This window comes from Pinus tabuliformis, chromosome 9 (genome assembly GCF_031772625.1).
Source record: "Pinus tabuliformis cultivar Carrire ecotype Pingquan chromosome 9, CPIR1, whole genome shotgun sequence".
NCBI lineage: Eukaryota > Viridiplantae > Streptophyta > Pinopsida > Pinales > Pinaceae > Pinus > Pinus tabuliformis.
The window spans coordinates 1,119,699,622-1,119,716,333 of NC_142307.1; the positions used below are offsets into that span (position 1 = coordinate 1,119,699,622).

Here is a 16,712-nt window from a genome sequence, read left to right on the forward strand (position 1 = left end):
GCTCCCGCTGCCTTACAATTAGGAACATTATCAGTGATGACTTGGATGACATTGTATGGCCCAATACGGTCAATTGTTTCAAGCAATGCTTCTGCAATGTTGATGGCGGTCTTGAACTTGTCTGAGTAATCATATGCATTTAGAAAGATGGCACCACTAACAGACACAGCAAGAACACTTATCAATGGCTTGCCTTTTACATTTGTCCATCCATCAGATACAATGGACACCCCGTGGTCAGTCCAAGAACTTGTCATTCTATTCAAAGAATGTGATATTTTTGCTTTTTCATGATCAAGTCCAACGGTTCTTGCCTTGTCATACCCAGGGCTCTTGTATACTTTAGGGGCATCATTTATGGCAAAAACCATTTTGTGCCAATAAGGTGAGCGAAGAACATTGAATGGTATCCCACATGCATAGAGAAACCTGTAAACTTTTGAATCCACATCATTCCTACACCCCTCATCAAGGAAATCTGATATGATTCTACGCCTTAAAGCTAGTGACCCTGTGCCTCCATATCCACTGTCTTGGGAGAATGCTGAAGGAGTTCTTTGTGCTTGTGATTGTGAGCTTGGTTCAAAGAAACCCCTTGATTTTTTAGATTTGTATTGGGTTTCCTCCTCTTCCCTTATGTATTTGACTTATCTGCTGCTGGCACAACTGCACAAGTTTTGATTCCCATTTGTTTATCTCCATCCCATGGCCTTTTCCTACAGAGGTGTTTTCTGGCACGGGTGTATGAAGTTGTGTAATTATTGTTGCAATGGGGGCAATGAAATTTAGTGGTTCTACCCCCTTTCCCTACTTCAGGCCCGTTAACATATTTCCACAATGGAGTTTGGTCTTGTTTAGTTTTTTGAGAGTCATGTTCACCCTCCTCCAACTCCTCCTCACCGGGGTTTTCATCAAATCCACTTTCTCCAGCTTCTTCATTCGCCTCTTCATTTTGGCCCCCTCAGTTTCCTACTCTCCAGCACCATAATAACTAGAAAAGGGACCAAGAAGAGGAAAATGCCAAGAAATATAACCAGGTCCATGATGTTTGATATTTGTAGGCTTTTGAATCTGCAAAATTTAATGGGAATGGGAATGGGAATAGGAATGAGAAAATTAATTTAATTTATTTAGATTTATTAATTTAATTTATTTAGATTCATGATTTATTTACTAAATAAGTTATATATTTACTAAATTACTAACTAAAATAAACTAAACTAAATTACTAAATTACTAAGTAACTAAAGTTTAAACTACTAAATTACTAACCTCCTTGCAGGCTTGCTCCTTGCTCCTCGGCGCTCGCTCCTCGCTTCTCCTCGCTCCTTTGCACAATCTCCTTGGCTCTCCTCAACTCATTCAAGTCACAATGAAATAAATAATGCCCCCCAAGCCCTTTTAAAACAATTTTTTTAATTAAATTTTTTGGCGTCCGCGACTTTTTTTTTGCGATTTTCGCTCCCGGCATCGCGCGCGTCGCTCCCAAAGCTAAAATTAAAAGCTCGAGAGCGATCGCTCCCGAGCTTTAATTTTCGCTCCGGAAGCGATGCTCCTGAGATTGATCCTGGTTTTGGCAAGGAGCAGAAATTTTTTTATCAGGAGTGTGCTCCCGAGCCGCTCCCGCCCGAAGCGCGGATTAGGAGCGGGTTCAAGGGGGGGGCGCTCCCCCGCAACTCTGTTCCCAACAGTTTCTTCTGCAACTTCGACTACTGCAGAAACCCTAGTTTTTTCACGTGTGGGAAAAGATGGTGATTTTTTTCCCTCTTATTCCTTCGCTTGAATTGGTTCTTCTTTCTTGGGAACTCGACTTGCAAAGTAGATTCTTTGGTGATCTAAGTCGTCTTCTTTTTGCAATTCGGTTTTGTTGTAGAAATGTTTCCCTAATCTTCACACATGTGAGGAGAAGATAGCCCAAAAACAATACTCAAAGACTATGTTCCTTTCCTTCTTTTTGTCCTCTTCTTCGCTCTTTTAGGTCTCTTTCTCTTCCTTGATTGAACTTCTAGTGTGTTGTGTGAGTGATCTTCAAGTGAGGTCGATCTTTCTTATATATAGGCTTTTCTGAAGGTCGAATTGTTGTCCATGAGGCCGACTTGATCCTTCTTGTAGGCCGACTTGTTTGACAAGGTCTTGGAGGGTCTTTATGACACCAATGACTTTCATAAAAATTCTTTACAAAAAATAACATGCCCAAAGGGATCTTACATGCATGACAATGACTCTTTTGACTTCATAATTCTATGACAGACCGAGTAGCACTCAATGGGTGCTTGACCTACAAATAAAGTTATCTTGAGCATGAAACCCATGCATCAAGAATGACAATAATAAATTTCTTTTCTCTTTAATATCAAATATATAAAATCATGATTACAATAGACATTATGAATACCGAACCTACTTACACATTTCAACACTCTCTAGCTCCTTCTGGTTTTGGAGAACAAGCCCAATTTTTCTCATACTTGGCTTCTCCCTCATCATCATAAGGTTCAGTTATCTTGCCTTCTAGTCAAAGGATCTAATCACATATTAGATTGTAGAGTAGGTGTCTTCAAGGGGGTGAACTTAATGGCCTTTCTTCACCTTGGCTCTCAAGCCATGTTGAATTTCTAGTGCTAATTAGACAACCATGAAATTCTGCATCTAGTAATTACTTCCAATGATATATGATATTATGTTTGCACATCCCAAAAAATCATTAAGCAATTACCCACAAAAACTCAACTGTAAATGCAACGGAAACATTAAAGGTTACAGTATAATAGCCATGCACAATAGACACCAGTATTTTGCCCTGTGAAACCCAAACTTGAGAGAAAACCTAGCAATCTTTTCTAGGAGAAATTGTTCAATTCAACATAAGTACAATCCGAATTTTACAAGTCAACCTTGGAGCTCCTAGGGCTAGACCAACCCACTGCCAACCTTTGGCCCTTCCTTCCATCCTTGTCCTCGGCCTTGTCCACCCTCTTTGGCATCTCGGGTCAGGCCATCTTCTTACGGCCAAGTCACACCCTTAATTAGCCCTACCTGATGCCAAATTAGGCCTTACCCAACCTGCTACTTCGGCCCTGTCACAACCTTCCAATGGCTCAGTTCTTCCACGGAGCCCTATTTCCGCCTCTGCCAGTGACCAGATCAAGCCTCTTTTGCAGCCCACCCTCAACCTATACAACACTTCCTTATTTGGGTCTGTTGTTGCCCTATCACAACCTCCTTCTGGGCCCCTGTCTGCAGCCAATATCTAGCTTAGCAATCCCTTATCTGGGCCTGACTGCAGCGTTATCTCAGTGTGCCTGCGGCTCTATCTAGCAAGTTTTGCAGCCTAGCACTGGCCCTTTTCTAGCCCCTTCCACAACCCACCCTTACGCGTTGTTCTGGCCCTTCATAGACCTTGAATGCGGCAAGATCTCGATCTGTCTAGCTCTTCCCTAAGGCACTGTCGTAGGCCAAGACTTGGCCCTTTTTCCAGCTCTTGTTGTGGCCTAGACGTGGAGACCCGTGGCTCCTTTCCTAGGACTATGACTCCCTCAGCCTACACAAACAAACTTCAACAACTTGTTAGGGCATCAACCCTCAAACTCGGCCTGAAAAATCAGCTATTCGTCCTTCTTGTTGTGGCTCACCATACAAATTGCTTCTCACGAAAATGATCTCATATGAATGTGTGTTGTGAATACTGAAATGAGGAGATCAAATGTCCTTTTACAGTGTTCTTGTGGTGCCCAAGGGGCATGTTATATAAAAAATAATTATTCCTGTAACTATTAGTTTAATTAAGGCAAAGGGCATGGTCAAAGATCATGCCCATTCACCAAGAGGCACTTAGGGTTATATTTAAGCCAAGGCCCCTCACTGTAAATCATCCATTCAATCATTTATTAATAAAATATATATAATTGTTGTTTAATGCCGAGTTTATGTGTTGCATCTGGTATCAGAGCCTACGACCCTCAACCTGCAAACCTTTGTTGTTTTGTTGCCTTCAACCTGCAATCCATCATTGCTCTGCTACCCTCGTTGTCACGTTGTCCCCCGCTGCCACCAACGACCATTTTTTCTCGTTCATCACCATATGAAATTCCAGTAGTTTTGTCTTGTTCTCCTATTGTCCTTGTCCCTTGTTGTGGATCGTCTGTCATGTAAACCTTCTATTGTATGTCGTCAGTGTTTACGTTGGTCAAACGAGTCAACCACCGACACATCGGTTTGTTGGTTGGGTTCATTCATGCGGTTTGTTTTGATACAAGTACGCAAGTCATTTATCAACTATCGAACCATCACAATCATTTATTAACTCATTAGTTCCACACTTCCGCTCCTGTTTAATAAGTCATAGGGTATATAATAATATAGTTATATAATTAAGTCATATAATAATATAAATATATAACTTATTATTATTATTAAAAAAAACTATATGTTATAAAAATAATTTCATTATGTAATTAAATTAATTAATTTAATTTAATATAATTATTTTAAAAAAATAGAGTCAAGTTAAGTTGGATAAATATACTCCACCTCACCCCTGCTCAATGGCTTCATCAATGTCGATGGTCGATTTCAATAAAAGATTGTTAGACCTTGAGACTAAGGTGACTGAACAGGGCGATAAAACCGAAGAGCTCCATAATACAAAAAGATAATAGAGAGTCAGCGCGAGGAGGACAAGAATGAATTTTAAAAGGAGCAGGCATACCTTTCATGTAAGGTGGATCAAGCTATGGTGATGTTGACTTATATTTGTAATAGCATGAAGATTACACCCATTCAAATACCCCAGAATAATGAGGCTACTCAACATCTCAATTCTCCAAATTCATCAAAATAGGCAGCTCTAGAATCCATACACCAATGTCATTTTCAAATCAACACCCTTTCTTCACCCCATCGATAGCTATATATCAACGAAGAGCAAAACTTGAGCCATCCAAGTTTGACGGTAATGAAAAATGCAGCGTTGTTTGGTTCCATAAAGCAAAAGAATATTTCAAGATTTATGGTATTCACAATGATGACGAAAAGATCAGGCATGCTTCCATGCAAATGGAAGGCGAAGCATATAATTGGTATATGTGGTGGAAAAAGATGACACTTGCTATCAGTTGGAGGAAATTCAAAAATGTGTTCTTTAAAAGGTTCCAAGGTGTCAAGGAAGAAGAATTATTCTCAGCACTCACCAAATTACAACAAAAAGAAGATGTGGACAAATACACTCGAGAATGGGAGACTTTAGCTACGTGAGTACCTGGATTATCAAAAACTTGTCTTATTCAATCGCACACCACGGGACTTAAACCCCATCTCCAGGCTAAGCTCAAGCTTTATGACATCACTTCTATAGAGATAACCAAACAAAAGGCAAAAGCTACTGAAAAGAAACACAAAAATATGCAGTGGCCGAAGGTTGAAAGAGTATATTTGAGACGAATATTTTCCCAAGTCGCAAACATATGTTCCACCACATCTTCGTTAAGGAGAAAAACTATCGTGGAAATACAAAGAATGAAAGAAGGCAAGTGCAAACGTTGTGGCAAAAAATGGGACCCTAAACATAGGTGTGCTAGAGGAAAAGAGACCAAACACTTGTATAAATGTGAAGCAACTAATGATTCAAACAGTGATGAATCAGATGTTGAAGAAATCGAAGATTCCCCAGAATTCTCTCTAGAACTAGATGACAAAAGCATTCCGCAAGTATCATTATCAACTATGACAAGTATATCACAACCCCGAACATTAAAATTAAAAGGACATACCAAGAAGAACAATGTGATGGTTCTGATTGATAACGGTAGCACCCACAATTTTTTGGACTCAACCATGGCGAAGAGACTCAGCATTTTCTCATTTCCCATGCCCAACACGAAGGTTATGGTAGCTGATGGTAAGAAAATTGAAAAGGTAGGGAAATGCCATAAAGTCAAATTGCAGATTCAAGACTTTAATTTAGAATCTCCATTCTACATAGTACCATTAGGAGGAGTGGATGTGATCTTAGGTATCCAATGGCTACAAACCCTCGGTACTTACTCTCCCAACCATCAAAAGCAATTTATAAAATTTCAATTTTAAGGGCAGAAATACAAATTATATGGGTTCCAACCACCTAAGAACCAAACTATATCATCATCCCAGATGATGAAAATGATTCGGAAGGGAGCACCAGCTTATGTAGTACAGTGTCATCAATTAGAAATGTTAACTTCAAATCTAGTCAACGAAGAAGCACCAGAAGTCCAAGAACTAATTCAAAAGCACAAAAAAGTATTCCAAGACCTTCCGATGAAGACGCCTCCTAAAAGAGAAATTGAGCATACAATAGAAGTCAAAGCAGGATCAAATCCCATCAACATCAAACCATATCGATATCCACATCATCAAAAAACCGAAATTGAGAGATTAGTCCAAGATCTTTTAAAGTGTGGCATCATCACAAAAAGTAAAAGTTCGTATGCTGCCCCAGTTGTATTAGTTCGAAAAAAAGATGGATCGTTCAGATTATGTGTAGATTATCGAGGACTAAACAAAATAACAATTAAAAACAGGTTTCCAATTCCTTTTATCGATGATATGTTAGATGAACTACATGGCGCTAAATACTTCTCAAAATTAGACTTAAGGTCAAGGTATTACCAAATCATAATAAGGTTGGAAGACGTAGCAAAAACTACATTCTGAACACATAAAGGTCATTACAAGTTTAAAGTAATGCCTTTTGGTTTAACCAATGCACCAGCAACATTCCAAGCTACCATGAATGAACTATTTCGTCCATATCTAAGGAAGTTTGTGTTAGTATTTTTTGATGACATTTTAATTTACAGTAAAACTTGGAAGAAACATCTACAACATTTGGAACAAGTTCTTACTGTATTAGAAAAACATCAGTTCTGTGCCAAGAAGTCCAAATGCACTTTTGGGAAGGAAGAAGTAGAATATCTCAGACATATAATATCCAAAGAAGGAGTAAAAGTAGATCCTAATAAAATCAAGGCTATAAGGGAATGGCCCAAACCAGTTAATATCTCCAAGCTAAGAGGATTCTTAGGATTAACCGGGTATTATCGTAGATTTATTAAACACTATGCCCATATAACCGCACCCCTATCGAACCTTCTAAAGAAAAACTCATTTCGATGGAATGATGAAGCAGAAAAGTGTTTTGAAAACTTGAAGGAAGTTATATCTAATGCCCCTGTATTGGAAACTCCAAACTTCTCAAAACCATTTGTAATTGAATGTGATGCTTCGGGTTTTGGCATAGGAGCCTTACTAATGCAGGATGGTCACCCAATCACATTTGAAAGTAGGAAGCTCAATAAGCAAGAACGTCTCAAGTCCACATACAACAAGGAAATGCTTGTTATTATGCACGCATTAGCCAAATGGAGACAATATCTCTTGAGAAATAAGTTCTTAATACGAACAGATCATAATAGTCTTGAGCATCTCCTCCAACAGAAAACACTATCTACAGAAAGGGAAAGATAGCATAGTAGTTGATGCTTTGTCAAGAAAAGATGAATAACCACCAATACTTGCAGTTTCAGTCATTGTTCCCTAATGGCTTAATGAGATTCGAAGTGAATATGCAAAAGATCCATAAACAAGTGTCATAATCAATAACCAGCCTCAAAATTCAAAATTTGAATGGAAGAACGATATTTTGTGGTACAAGGGAAGAATTTATTTGAATTCAAATTCCAAATTTAAAGACAAGGTTCTCAAAGTGTCGCACGATTCACTGTCAACCAGACATGTAGGATTCTTTAAAACCTATTATAATGCACACCAGTTATTCTTTTGGAAGGGGATGAGTAATGATATTCAAAAATATGTAGCAGAATGCAATAAATGCCAGAGGAATAAAAATGAAAGTATTATGACACATGGATTACTTCATCCCTTAAACATCTCGAATCAAAAATGGAAGGAAATATCAATGGACTTTATTGATGGTTTACTTGTGTCTGATGGTAAAGATAAAATTCTTGTAGTAGTCGACAAACTCATCAAGTATGCTCACTTTATTACAATGAGGAAATCAGACTCAGAAAACAAATCACTGAGATATTTTGCAAAAATGTTTACAAATTACATGTATATCCCAAGGTCATTGTGAGCGATAGAGATGCCAAATATAAAGGTAATTTTTGGAAGGAATTCTTCAAACATATAGGAACCTACCTCAACATGAGTTCAACTTACCATCCTCAAATAGATGGCTAAACAGAGGTTGTCAATAAATGTTTAGAAGCTTACTTACATTGTTATGCTACAGACAAACAAAATAAGTGGGTTCAGTGGTTACATCTCGCTGAATCGTGGTACAATTCCAATCACCACACATCAGCGAAAATGGCTCCTTTTCAAGCTTTGTACGGTTACGAACCTCCGAAATGGAAGGACTCTCCTATCATTGAGACGAAGCTTCTAGCTGTTAAAAACCAGTTAGAAGAAACCCAAAAAGTCGTTCAAACTCTAAAAGAAAAACTAAATAATGCAAGGAATCGTATGAAGTAGCAAGCTAACCGAAATAGATCTGTGAGAGAATTTGAAGTTGGAGAGTGGGTATTTGTTAAACTCCAGCCTTACAAGCAGTTGTCCTTAAAACAAAAGAGAAAAAGCAAAATGGCACCAAAATTTTATGGACCGTACCAAATCAACAAAAAGATCAGCCAAGTAGCATACAGTTTAAGCCTTTCTGATAAAAGTCGTGTTCACAACGTTTTCCATGTATCTTGCCTTAAAAAAACACTTGGTGAGCATCAATCAGCACAAACAACACTTCCAACTTTAGATGACGAAGGAAGGGTTATTCTAGACCCAGAAGGTGTCATATCCAACAAGGAATGGAAGTTGTGATCACGAGCAACCAAAGGATACTTGATCAAGTGGAAGGACTTACCAGAAGAAGAAGTTTCTTGGGAGACTGAAGCATTTCATCAACAACATACGTCGTTACGTATGCTTTGAGGACAAAGCATCTTTTTGGGAGGAAGGAGTATTCCTGTAACTATTAGTTTAATTAAGGCAAAGGGCACCAAGAAGTACTTAGGGCTGTATTTAAGCCAGGGTCTCTCACACTGTAAATCATCCATTCAATCATTTATTTATAAACTATATATAATTTCTGTTTAATGCTCAGTTTATGTGCTGCAGGGCATGTCTCCTTGCTGAGCCGACTTGAACTTTTGGAGCTGACTTAGAGAAAATTAATTTAAATTTAATTTATTTTTCTTTTATTCAGCCAACTTGAGTAGCTGGGGAATACCTCAAGCAGCTACCCAAAAATCAATAGTTTAAACACAAACAATGCATCAAGGTATATGCCAGAAACATGTAAAGTTTATCAGGACACAGAAACATAGACTAAGAACTAAACATTAAGATAATTTAATTTTTATTTCCATTCATAATATTTAAGGTTGATACCTCATAAATAACAGCTGCTCCTCTTTGGGTCCCATCCCCTCCAATTATATAAACCTGTTATTTGAAGAAAGAAAACAAGACAATAGCAATTGTTTCTGTGTAAGAGATGACAAATAATATCCTCAATAAAGGAAACTACAAGACTCAACAGGATAGCAGTATCTATGTTCATTTGTAAAATGGACACCTGATTAATGCCACGGTCTTGAATACTGTCAACTATTTTTGATGTCTCATGACCACCCCTTGAAGTGCCAAGAATAGTGCCTCCACGTTTGTGAATATCATTCACAGTCTTCGGTGTTAATGGAATGGTATTGCGAGCATAAAACCCTTTGTATCCTCCCTGCATAAAAATAAAAGAAATCATGAGAACATTGCTTGACCAGCTTTATAGTTTTAGATCGGTATCTTTTGACAACCAATATCAACCATAAAAACCCAAAGAATTTTATATGAATATTATGCTGCCATGAAGGACCAACTTGTAAAAGAATGAAGGAATAGAAATAGGAATTGTCTTATGAGCTATAAAATCTTTGAAAATATATATATAATATATATATATAGAGATATATGAGAGTACCACAAAATTGTTTAGAAAATAGTAGAACCAAAGAAATAAAAGATTTATAAGCAATCTCACCTCCATAGGAAGTCATAATAAGGAGATGCAGGTCTGTGAGTTGAACAAAAAGCTAATTTCAAGGTGTAATCATTGTATTTTTATTTAAAATTTACTCAAAATAAGTAAAAGCTTCTATGAATATTCTGAAACACGTGCGACTGCAATATTAATAAATTTAATGTACATTGCTAAGCAACCTCAATGAAAGATTAGCGTACACTTATGTCCAAAGAAAGAAAGAAGGCATAATATATGAGGATATAAAGAAATTCAAATTTTGGCAGGAACACTACTCCCAATCAGGCATGCCATATAACATTAGGTGTGCAGGTGTGCAGCATTATGCAAAAATAATGCTCTCACCTCAATCCCGATGATCTCTTGAACTCCATACATATTATATAATCCACATACAATTTCTCGTATGACAGTATTCAGCCCCGGACATAATCCACCACATGTTACCACACAAGCACGCACTTCATCTGAGTCGAAGTACACCTATTCAGAAAGAAGCACTATCAAGACATCAAAATAAATCATCCTTATTGATTTCATAAAAATAAATTTATTTGAATATACTCTGCATACCCATTCTCGAGGACCTGCCCGACGAAAGTGAACTCCTCTTGGGCTGTTCAATCGCACAACATTCTGAAGCATGGGCAAAATTATGATTTTAGATGTTTAAGATAGACCCAAATAATAACAGGGAAGAAAAAGGAAATAGTGTTAAAGACCATTGCTCTAATCACAGGAAAGTTGAAAAATCAAGGATTATAAACACAATAACTCACATCCTTTGCAACTAAATCATCAGGATTGACAAAGTATTGCCTGAAAACAGTCAAAATTGAATCAGTGCAACATGGAACAAAAACGAAAAGCAACAATGCAGTTTTAGCTCATTATGTCTGGATCTTCTGATCTGTATCTAACATCCATCAATAAATCTATATATTAAGATCAAACGATCTACATAATAAAAATTGACTGTATTGCACTACATAATTTTGAAGTAATGTCCATCAATGTTTGATAAAATGAAATGCCAAGATGCAAAATATAGGTAAATGATTCTTACATGACAGATGAATAAGCAGGATTATCCTGCAAAGGGTTTGGATATGTCTGCAGAAAAGAAACCAACCACAAAAATCCTATGAGACAAGCAGTGGTCAAAAGAACTCCCACTAACAGTTACCCTTATAAGCATCACTAGCTAGGAGGTACATTATCAACTGAAACTTCATTGACCATGAAACATTTGCCATTCATAGCATACAGCAAACTTGGTTAATCTTAATATGTCCATCAAATTCCACATGTATTTTGAGCAAACAGTCTATGTAGATATTTTTTTACTTCTTTGACTTGCTTCATGAGACAAATACTTACCGGCACCACAAACAATGGTAATGAATGCACAACATACTACCAAACAAATTTATTGACCGTCATTTCTGTTCAGTGATAAATATACTAAACGGTCCACAAGTAGCATCACTGTACAGTGTCGTCCCAATCCATTTGATTACTAATTTTCTATAGCTAGAAGCTCGTCCAGCAAAATCTTAACCAGGCCCAACAAAAGGCCTGGCTGAATTTAAAACTCCAGACTTACTTCAGTTAGAAAGGACAAATGATGATTGTTTAGATTTATAATATCTTGACCTCAGTTGCATGGTACAGGGAAACAGAAGCACGTATCTGAAATCTAGTTGGTTAACTTGAATGATTTTTTTTGCAAATCATCTCCTTTCATTGTTGCAATTCTAAGTCAATTTGTTTGCTCTCTTAGTTTGGCTGTAGTAACATCATAAGAGGAGAGAAAACTTGGATCTAAAAGTTTTAAATTCTTTCTTTTGAGTTGATTTACATAATACACACTACCGTAGACAAACTCAGTGCTATAATTAGTCCAATGACTTGGTAGTTTGGTCTTATTCATGCTCTTTTTCATCACTGGAATTTGTCATTTGTCATGGATTTAGAGTAGATATAGTACTTATTTCTTGAAATCTAATCCAGATCTATGGCTTAAACACATCTATAAACTAAACCCATGCACTAGGGGGCTGAAGGACTAGATGATTTAGTCTATCTCACCAACCCCTTGTTGGCTGGAATATTTCATAAACTAGAGGGTTTCAAACAGATCTTGCATGCTTCAACTTTAAATCAGAAAAATAGATCTAAAACTCAAACAAGAGCTAATCAGTGCTTGAACAATCTTATTATTTTGTGGATTAAATGCTCTTCCCATGATTTGCATGATGGCTGGTACAATCTTTACATAATGAAATTTGATACAGACCCAGAATATGTTCTGAATACTGCAAGACAACTCATATTTAAGTTTTTTTCAGTTTCATGCTAAGTTTTGATGTCAATATGGCATGAAATCTGCTTATGAACATAGTTTGGAACTTAGATACATTGCTGCTTAATCCAAACTCACAACCAACAATCTACTGTGCTTATATCGATATTCATGTTGCATCAATGGTGTATGGAATGACCTAATACACATAAACTAATGGGAACATGACCATGTATTGATGGTGTTCACATCAAGTGGTCATTGGATATACTCATATGCTAAACAAACTTTTCATGGTTGAATAATTGAAAAGCACGTGGATGATATTGGACACTTAATGAAGTAAATATGGTATACACACTTTAATAACTCTGTTGATGAGAAATTTTCATTGTGCTTTCAAGATGATTTCATTGTGATATGATCCCTTTGCGCATACATAAACCTGTGGTAATAATCTGGAATCTACAAACTGTTTAACCAATTGGTTTCACACATCATTTGGAAGAAACCAGACCTGAGTTTATTTCTCCAATAAGATTGGATAATGACAATTTCATTTTTGGTTGCATGACCAAGTTAGCTAACTGAAATATAATTGTTGATTTGGGGTAGCATCAGATGTGCTCTAGCCACGAAATTTGGTGGAGAGGTTGGGGCACATGAGATCTCCAATACCCAAAAAAAGTTTGGGCAGATTCTAAACAGATCAGGAGATATTAAAATAATTAATATTTTTAATGGAGTCCCTAAGTTTAATCTTAGGGAAAATAAAATATTAATGTGTATTAATATGAATCTGTGTTAGAATGGTCCAAAAGACATGGATCAAGCCAGATCTAATCTTAGTCGTTGATTAGGGACTTGATCTCCGTTGTTGAGATGTCAATAGAAAAAGTATAAGAGGAGGCTTGAGGGACACTTGGAGAACACACTGAGGGAGACCAGTCAGTTCAATTTCTGCAGCGGGGTTTGCTGAGAAATTGAACAAGGTCTGGAGAGCAGTCAGGAGGCAGCAAATACAGAACAGAGAGATGGGAGATCAGCGCATAAGAGGCAGACGCAGAGCCCGAGGAAGCCACGCAGAGGCAGCAGAGATTGCGCAGAGCCAGAAGGGCTTGCGTCATCCACGCAGAGGCTGCAGGAGTGACGCAGAAGCCCAGAGAGGCTGTGCAAAGCCTCAGTAGGCTAACGCAGAGGGTTTCAAGCTGACGCAGAGGGTTTCAAGCTGACCCAGAGGGCTGACGTAGCGGGTTTCAGGCTAACGTAGAACGATTTCAGCCACAAAACCCTTGCTATAAAATAAAAATTCTACTGTAGAAAAAAATATAAATTGGTTGACCAGTCCTTCTCCATCTCTAGCAACGAAATTTGGTGGAGAGGTTGGGGCACATGAGATCTCCAATACTCAGAAAGGGTTTGGGCAAATTCTAAACAGATCAAGAGATATTAAAAATATTAATATTTTTAATGGAGTCCCTAAGTCTAAACTTAGGGATAATAAAATATTAATGTGTATTAATATGAATTTGTGTTAGAATGGTCCAAAAGACATGGATCAAGCCAGATCTAATCTTATTCGTTGCTTAGGGACTTAATCTCGGCCGTTGAGATGTCAACAGGAAAAGTATAAGAGGAGGTTTTAGGGTCACTTGGAGAATACACCAGAGTGATCAGTCATTCTATTCTCTAGAGCGGGATTTGCTAAGAGAGATAGAATCAGTGATCAGGAGAGCAGCGGAAGGGCATTGAGTATAGAGAGACAGAGAGGCAGAGATAGTGTCGGGATAGCAGCAGAGCAGCCAAAGAGAGAGACATAAGAGCAGCCAGTGCTCACGCAGGGCCACACAGAGACAGCGAAGTGTTGCGCAGATCACCAGAGGGGCCAGCGTAGCTGACGCAGAGGCTTAGAGAGCTGACGCAGGGCCTCCTGGGGCTAACGCAAGCCAAGATAGGTTGGCGCAGGGTCAGTGATGGTCTAGGAGAGGCTGACACAGTCTAGATTGGCCAGACGTTGGGGTTTCAGGGGCAGATTGGTGCTAAGTAGCTACCGGAAGTATTATCTAGGGTTTCAGCCAGTAGATTTGTCTGAAATGGAGAGGTATTACTGCTAAGGAAATTCTCTGTTGGGTAGACCAGTTTCGGCACCCAGATTGTACTCTGATATTGCTTAATAAGAAAACCCTCAAATAGTTGCACCAATTTTCCCGCATTGGGTTTTTCTGGGGACATTAGTCCAAAAATAATGGTGTCATGTGGTGTGTTTGTTCGTGTTTCTTTTAGTTGTTGATCTGCAATATGTTGAGCATGCACTAGTGTTTATTTTCAGTATTTACATTGTAAATAACCTATTAAGGAAAATAACAAGTAGGTAGGAATAAATCAGATAAAGTGCATGGAGGGTTTTGAATTAAGTAAACTTAGAAACTTCAACATGGTATCAGAGCATGATTGCAGATCACAGGAGGACTAAAGGACATCAACCGAGCGAAGCAATAGCAGCAGAAAATAGCTATCCCGAGATGACAAAAGCTGTTTCTAGCAGAGAAACAACAAGGAAGGGTGACGCAGGCACAAGGATGAGCCGAGAAGAGGCAGCGCAGAGGTGAAGGAAGGCAATAGAAGCCTCACGCAGAGCCACGCAATAGCTAGGAGGGTTGTCGCAGTTGGCTGAGGAGGTCGGTTTGTGGTGTTGGGATTGCACAGAGCCTAGGAGCTCTCACCTTCAGGTTGCTGGGGTTTAGAAGGTTGTGAGAATATTGCAGAGTGGAACTTGTGAGGTACTGTAGTTAGAACAATACTTGACAGAGCAAGGCCAGAGGAGTTGCTACCGAGGGTTTCTAGCCGAGGAACCCGGATCAGTGGTGCGGTTGGACAAGATGATCAGAGTGGGGGGCATCTCGACAGCGTCAGAAGGATTTCCAGGAGGGAAATCAGGACTCAGAGAGAGTCCAGAAGAGAACTTCCAGATGGGAAGTAGAGACTCAGAGGAGTCGAACATAGAACTTCCAGGAGGGAACTAAAGGAGCATCATGGCACTACACGGGTTAAGAGACCAGGATAGACTGGACGGAGCATTGAACTTCGCAGTCTGGAAGGCCAGAATCTTATCAGTGCTTGACAGGAATCGTGTCAAGAACTTCGCCTTGAAGGTAATAGTTGTCCCAGTCGACCCCAATGATAATGACAGGTACGAAGAGGCGATGGCGAGGGCCAAGTGCATTATCCTTGACAGGGTCAAGGATCATGTGGTACCACATATAGCCGAGAAGGAAACAACATTTGAGATGTGGGAGGCTCTCAAGAAGCTGTATCAGCATACTTCTGTGCAAAGAAGAATGTTGCTCGAGAACCAGATGAGGTCGTATCAGATGAAGAAGGGTCAATCGATTGACACCTTCCTCGGAGGACTGAATGAGATCCGAGACCAGTTGACTGCTATAGGAGCGACACCGAATCAGGAGCTTATGGTGAGGACAGCCCTGAATGCTATCTCAGAAGATTGGGAAGTATTTGTCCAGAGTATCCTGGGCAGGGGGGCTCTCCCACCTTGGGACGAGATGTGGGCAGCTCTTCGCTAGGAAGAGATCAGACGACAGTCGAAGACAAGTAGCAGCCGCAAAGGGATCAAGGTCAAGCAGGAGGAGGAGGATGTGGCCCTAGCATTTGAGGGAAAGCAGGAAAAGCGGAAGAAGAAAGATCACTTCAAGATCAAGTGCTTCCACTGTGGGGAGCTGGGTCATTATGCGACCCAGTGTCCAAGGAAGAAGAGTAAGGGAGAGTCTTCCGAGACTAAGGCAGCGCCAGCACGGGCAGAGAAGGAAGTTTGACAAACGATGATTGTGCCATGAGTGCACACACGCCACTTGAGTGGAAGTGAGGAGACATTGAGTTGTAGTCAAATGGACTACAGGCAACGAGAGGAAGGATCCTCGAGGTACACAGCCTCTTGGATTAGACCTTGCTACGGGAGCCCCGAAGAGTAGTAGGATTAGCTGAGTCGGGAAGAGACGGATGCAGATGGAGCGATAGAGAGAGCTACAGTGCAGCAGTCCCGAGACAGCGCGGAGCTAGCAGGCTGCAGTAGTGCGAGAGGCACAGGAGTGTTGCACCAGTGCAGGAAGGCACAGAGAGGTGTGCAACGGTTCGAGATGCAGGGAGTTGTTGCAACAGCACAAAGGTCAGAGAGGGAGCACTTGTCAGTAATAAAGGGAGCTTCAGCATCAGCGGGTGTCTGTAGCCCAACAGGGAGGTCAGAGTCGGAGATCAGTTACTTACTTCTCAGTAACTGAGTTGCAGTGCAACAGTGGGCAG

At 39.4% G+C, this 16,712-nt stretch overlaps 1 protein-coding gene across 1 annotated transcript in view; it reads right to left on the minus strand.

The window, feature by feature from the left end:
• LOC149152584 (ATP-dependent 6-phosphofructokinase 6-like) overlaps positions 1 to 16,712 on the minus strand; it is a 269,302-nt gene that overhangs the window by 158,391 nt on the left and 94,199 nt on the right. The window contains exons 3-8 of the mRNA XM_089441164.1: positions 11,160 to 11,206; positions 10,873 to 10,912; positions 10,667 to 10,729; positions 10,439 to 10,576; positions 9,635 to 9,793; positions 9,448 to 9,501 (exon numbers count right to left, since the gene is read on the minus strand). Coding sequence (XP_089297290.1) covers positions 9,448 to 9,501; positions 9,635 to 9,793; positions 10,439 to 10,576; positions 10,667 to 10,729; positions 10,873 to 10,912; positions 11,160 to 11,206 — 501 coding nt within the window. The remainder of the gene's footprint in view (positions 1 to 9,447; positions 9,502 to 9,634; positions 9,794 to 10,438; positions 10,577 to 10,666; positions 10,730 to 10,872; positions 10,913 to 11,159; positions 11,207 to 16,712) is intronic.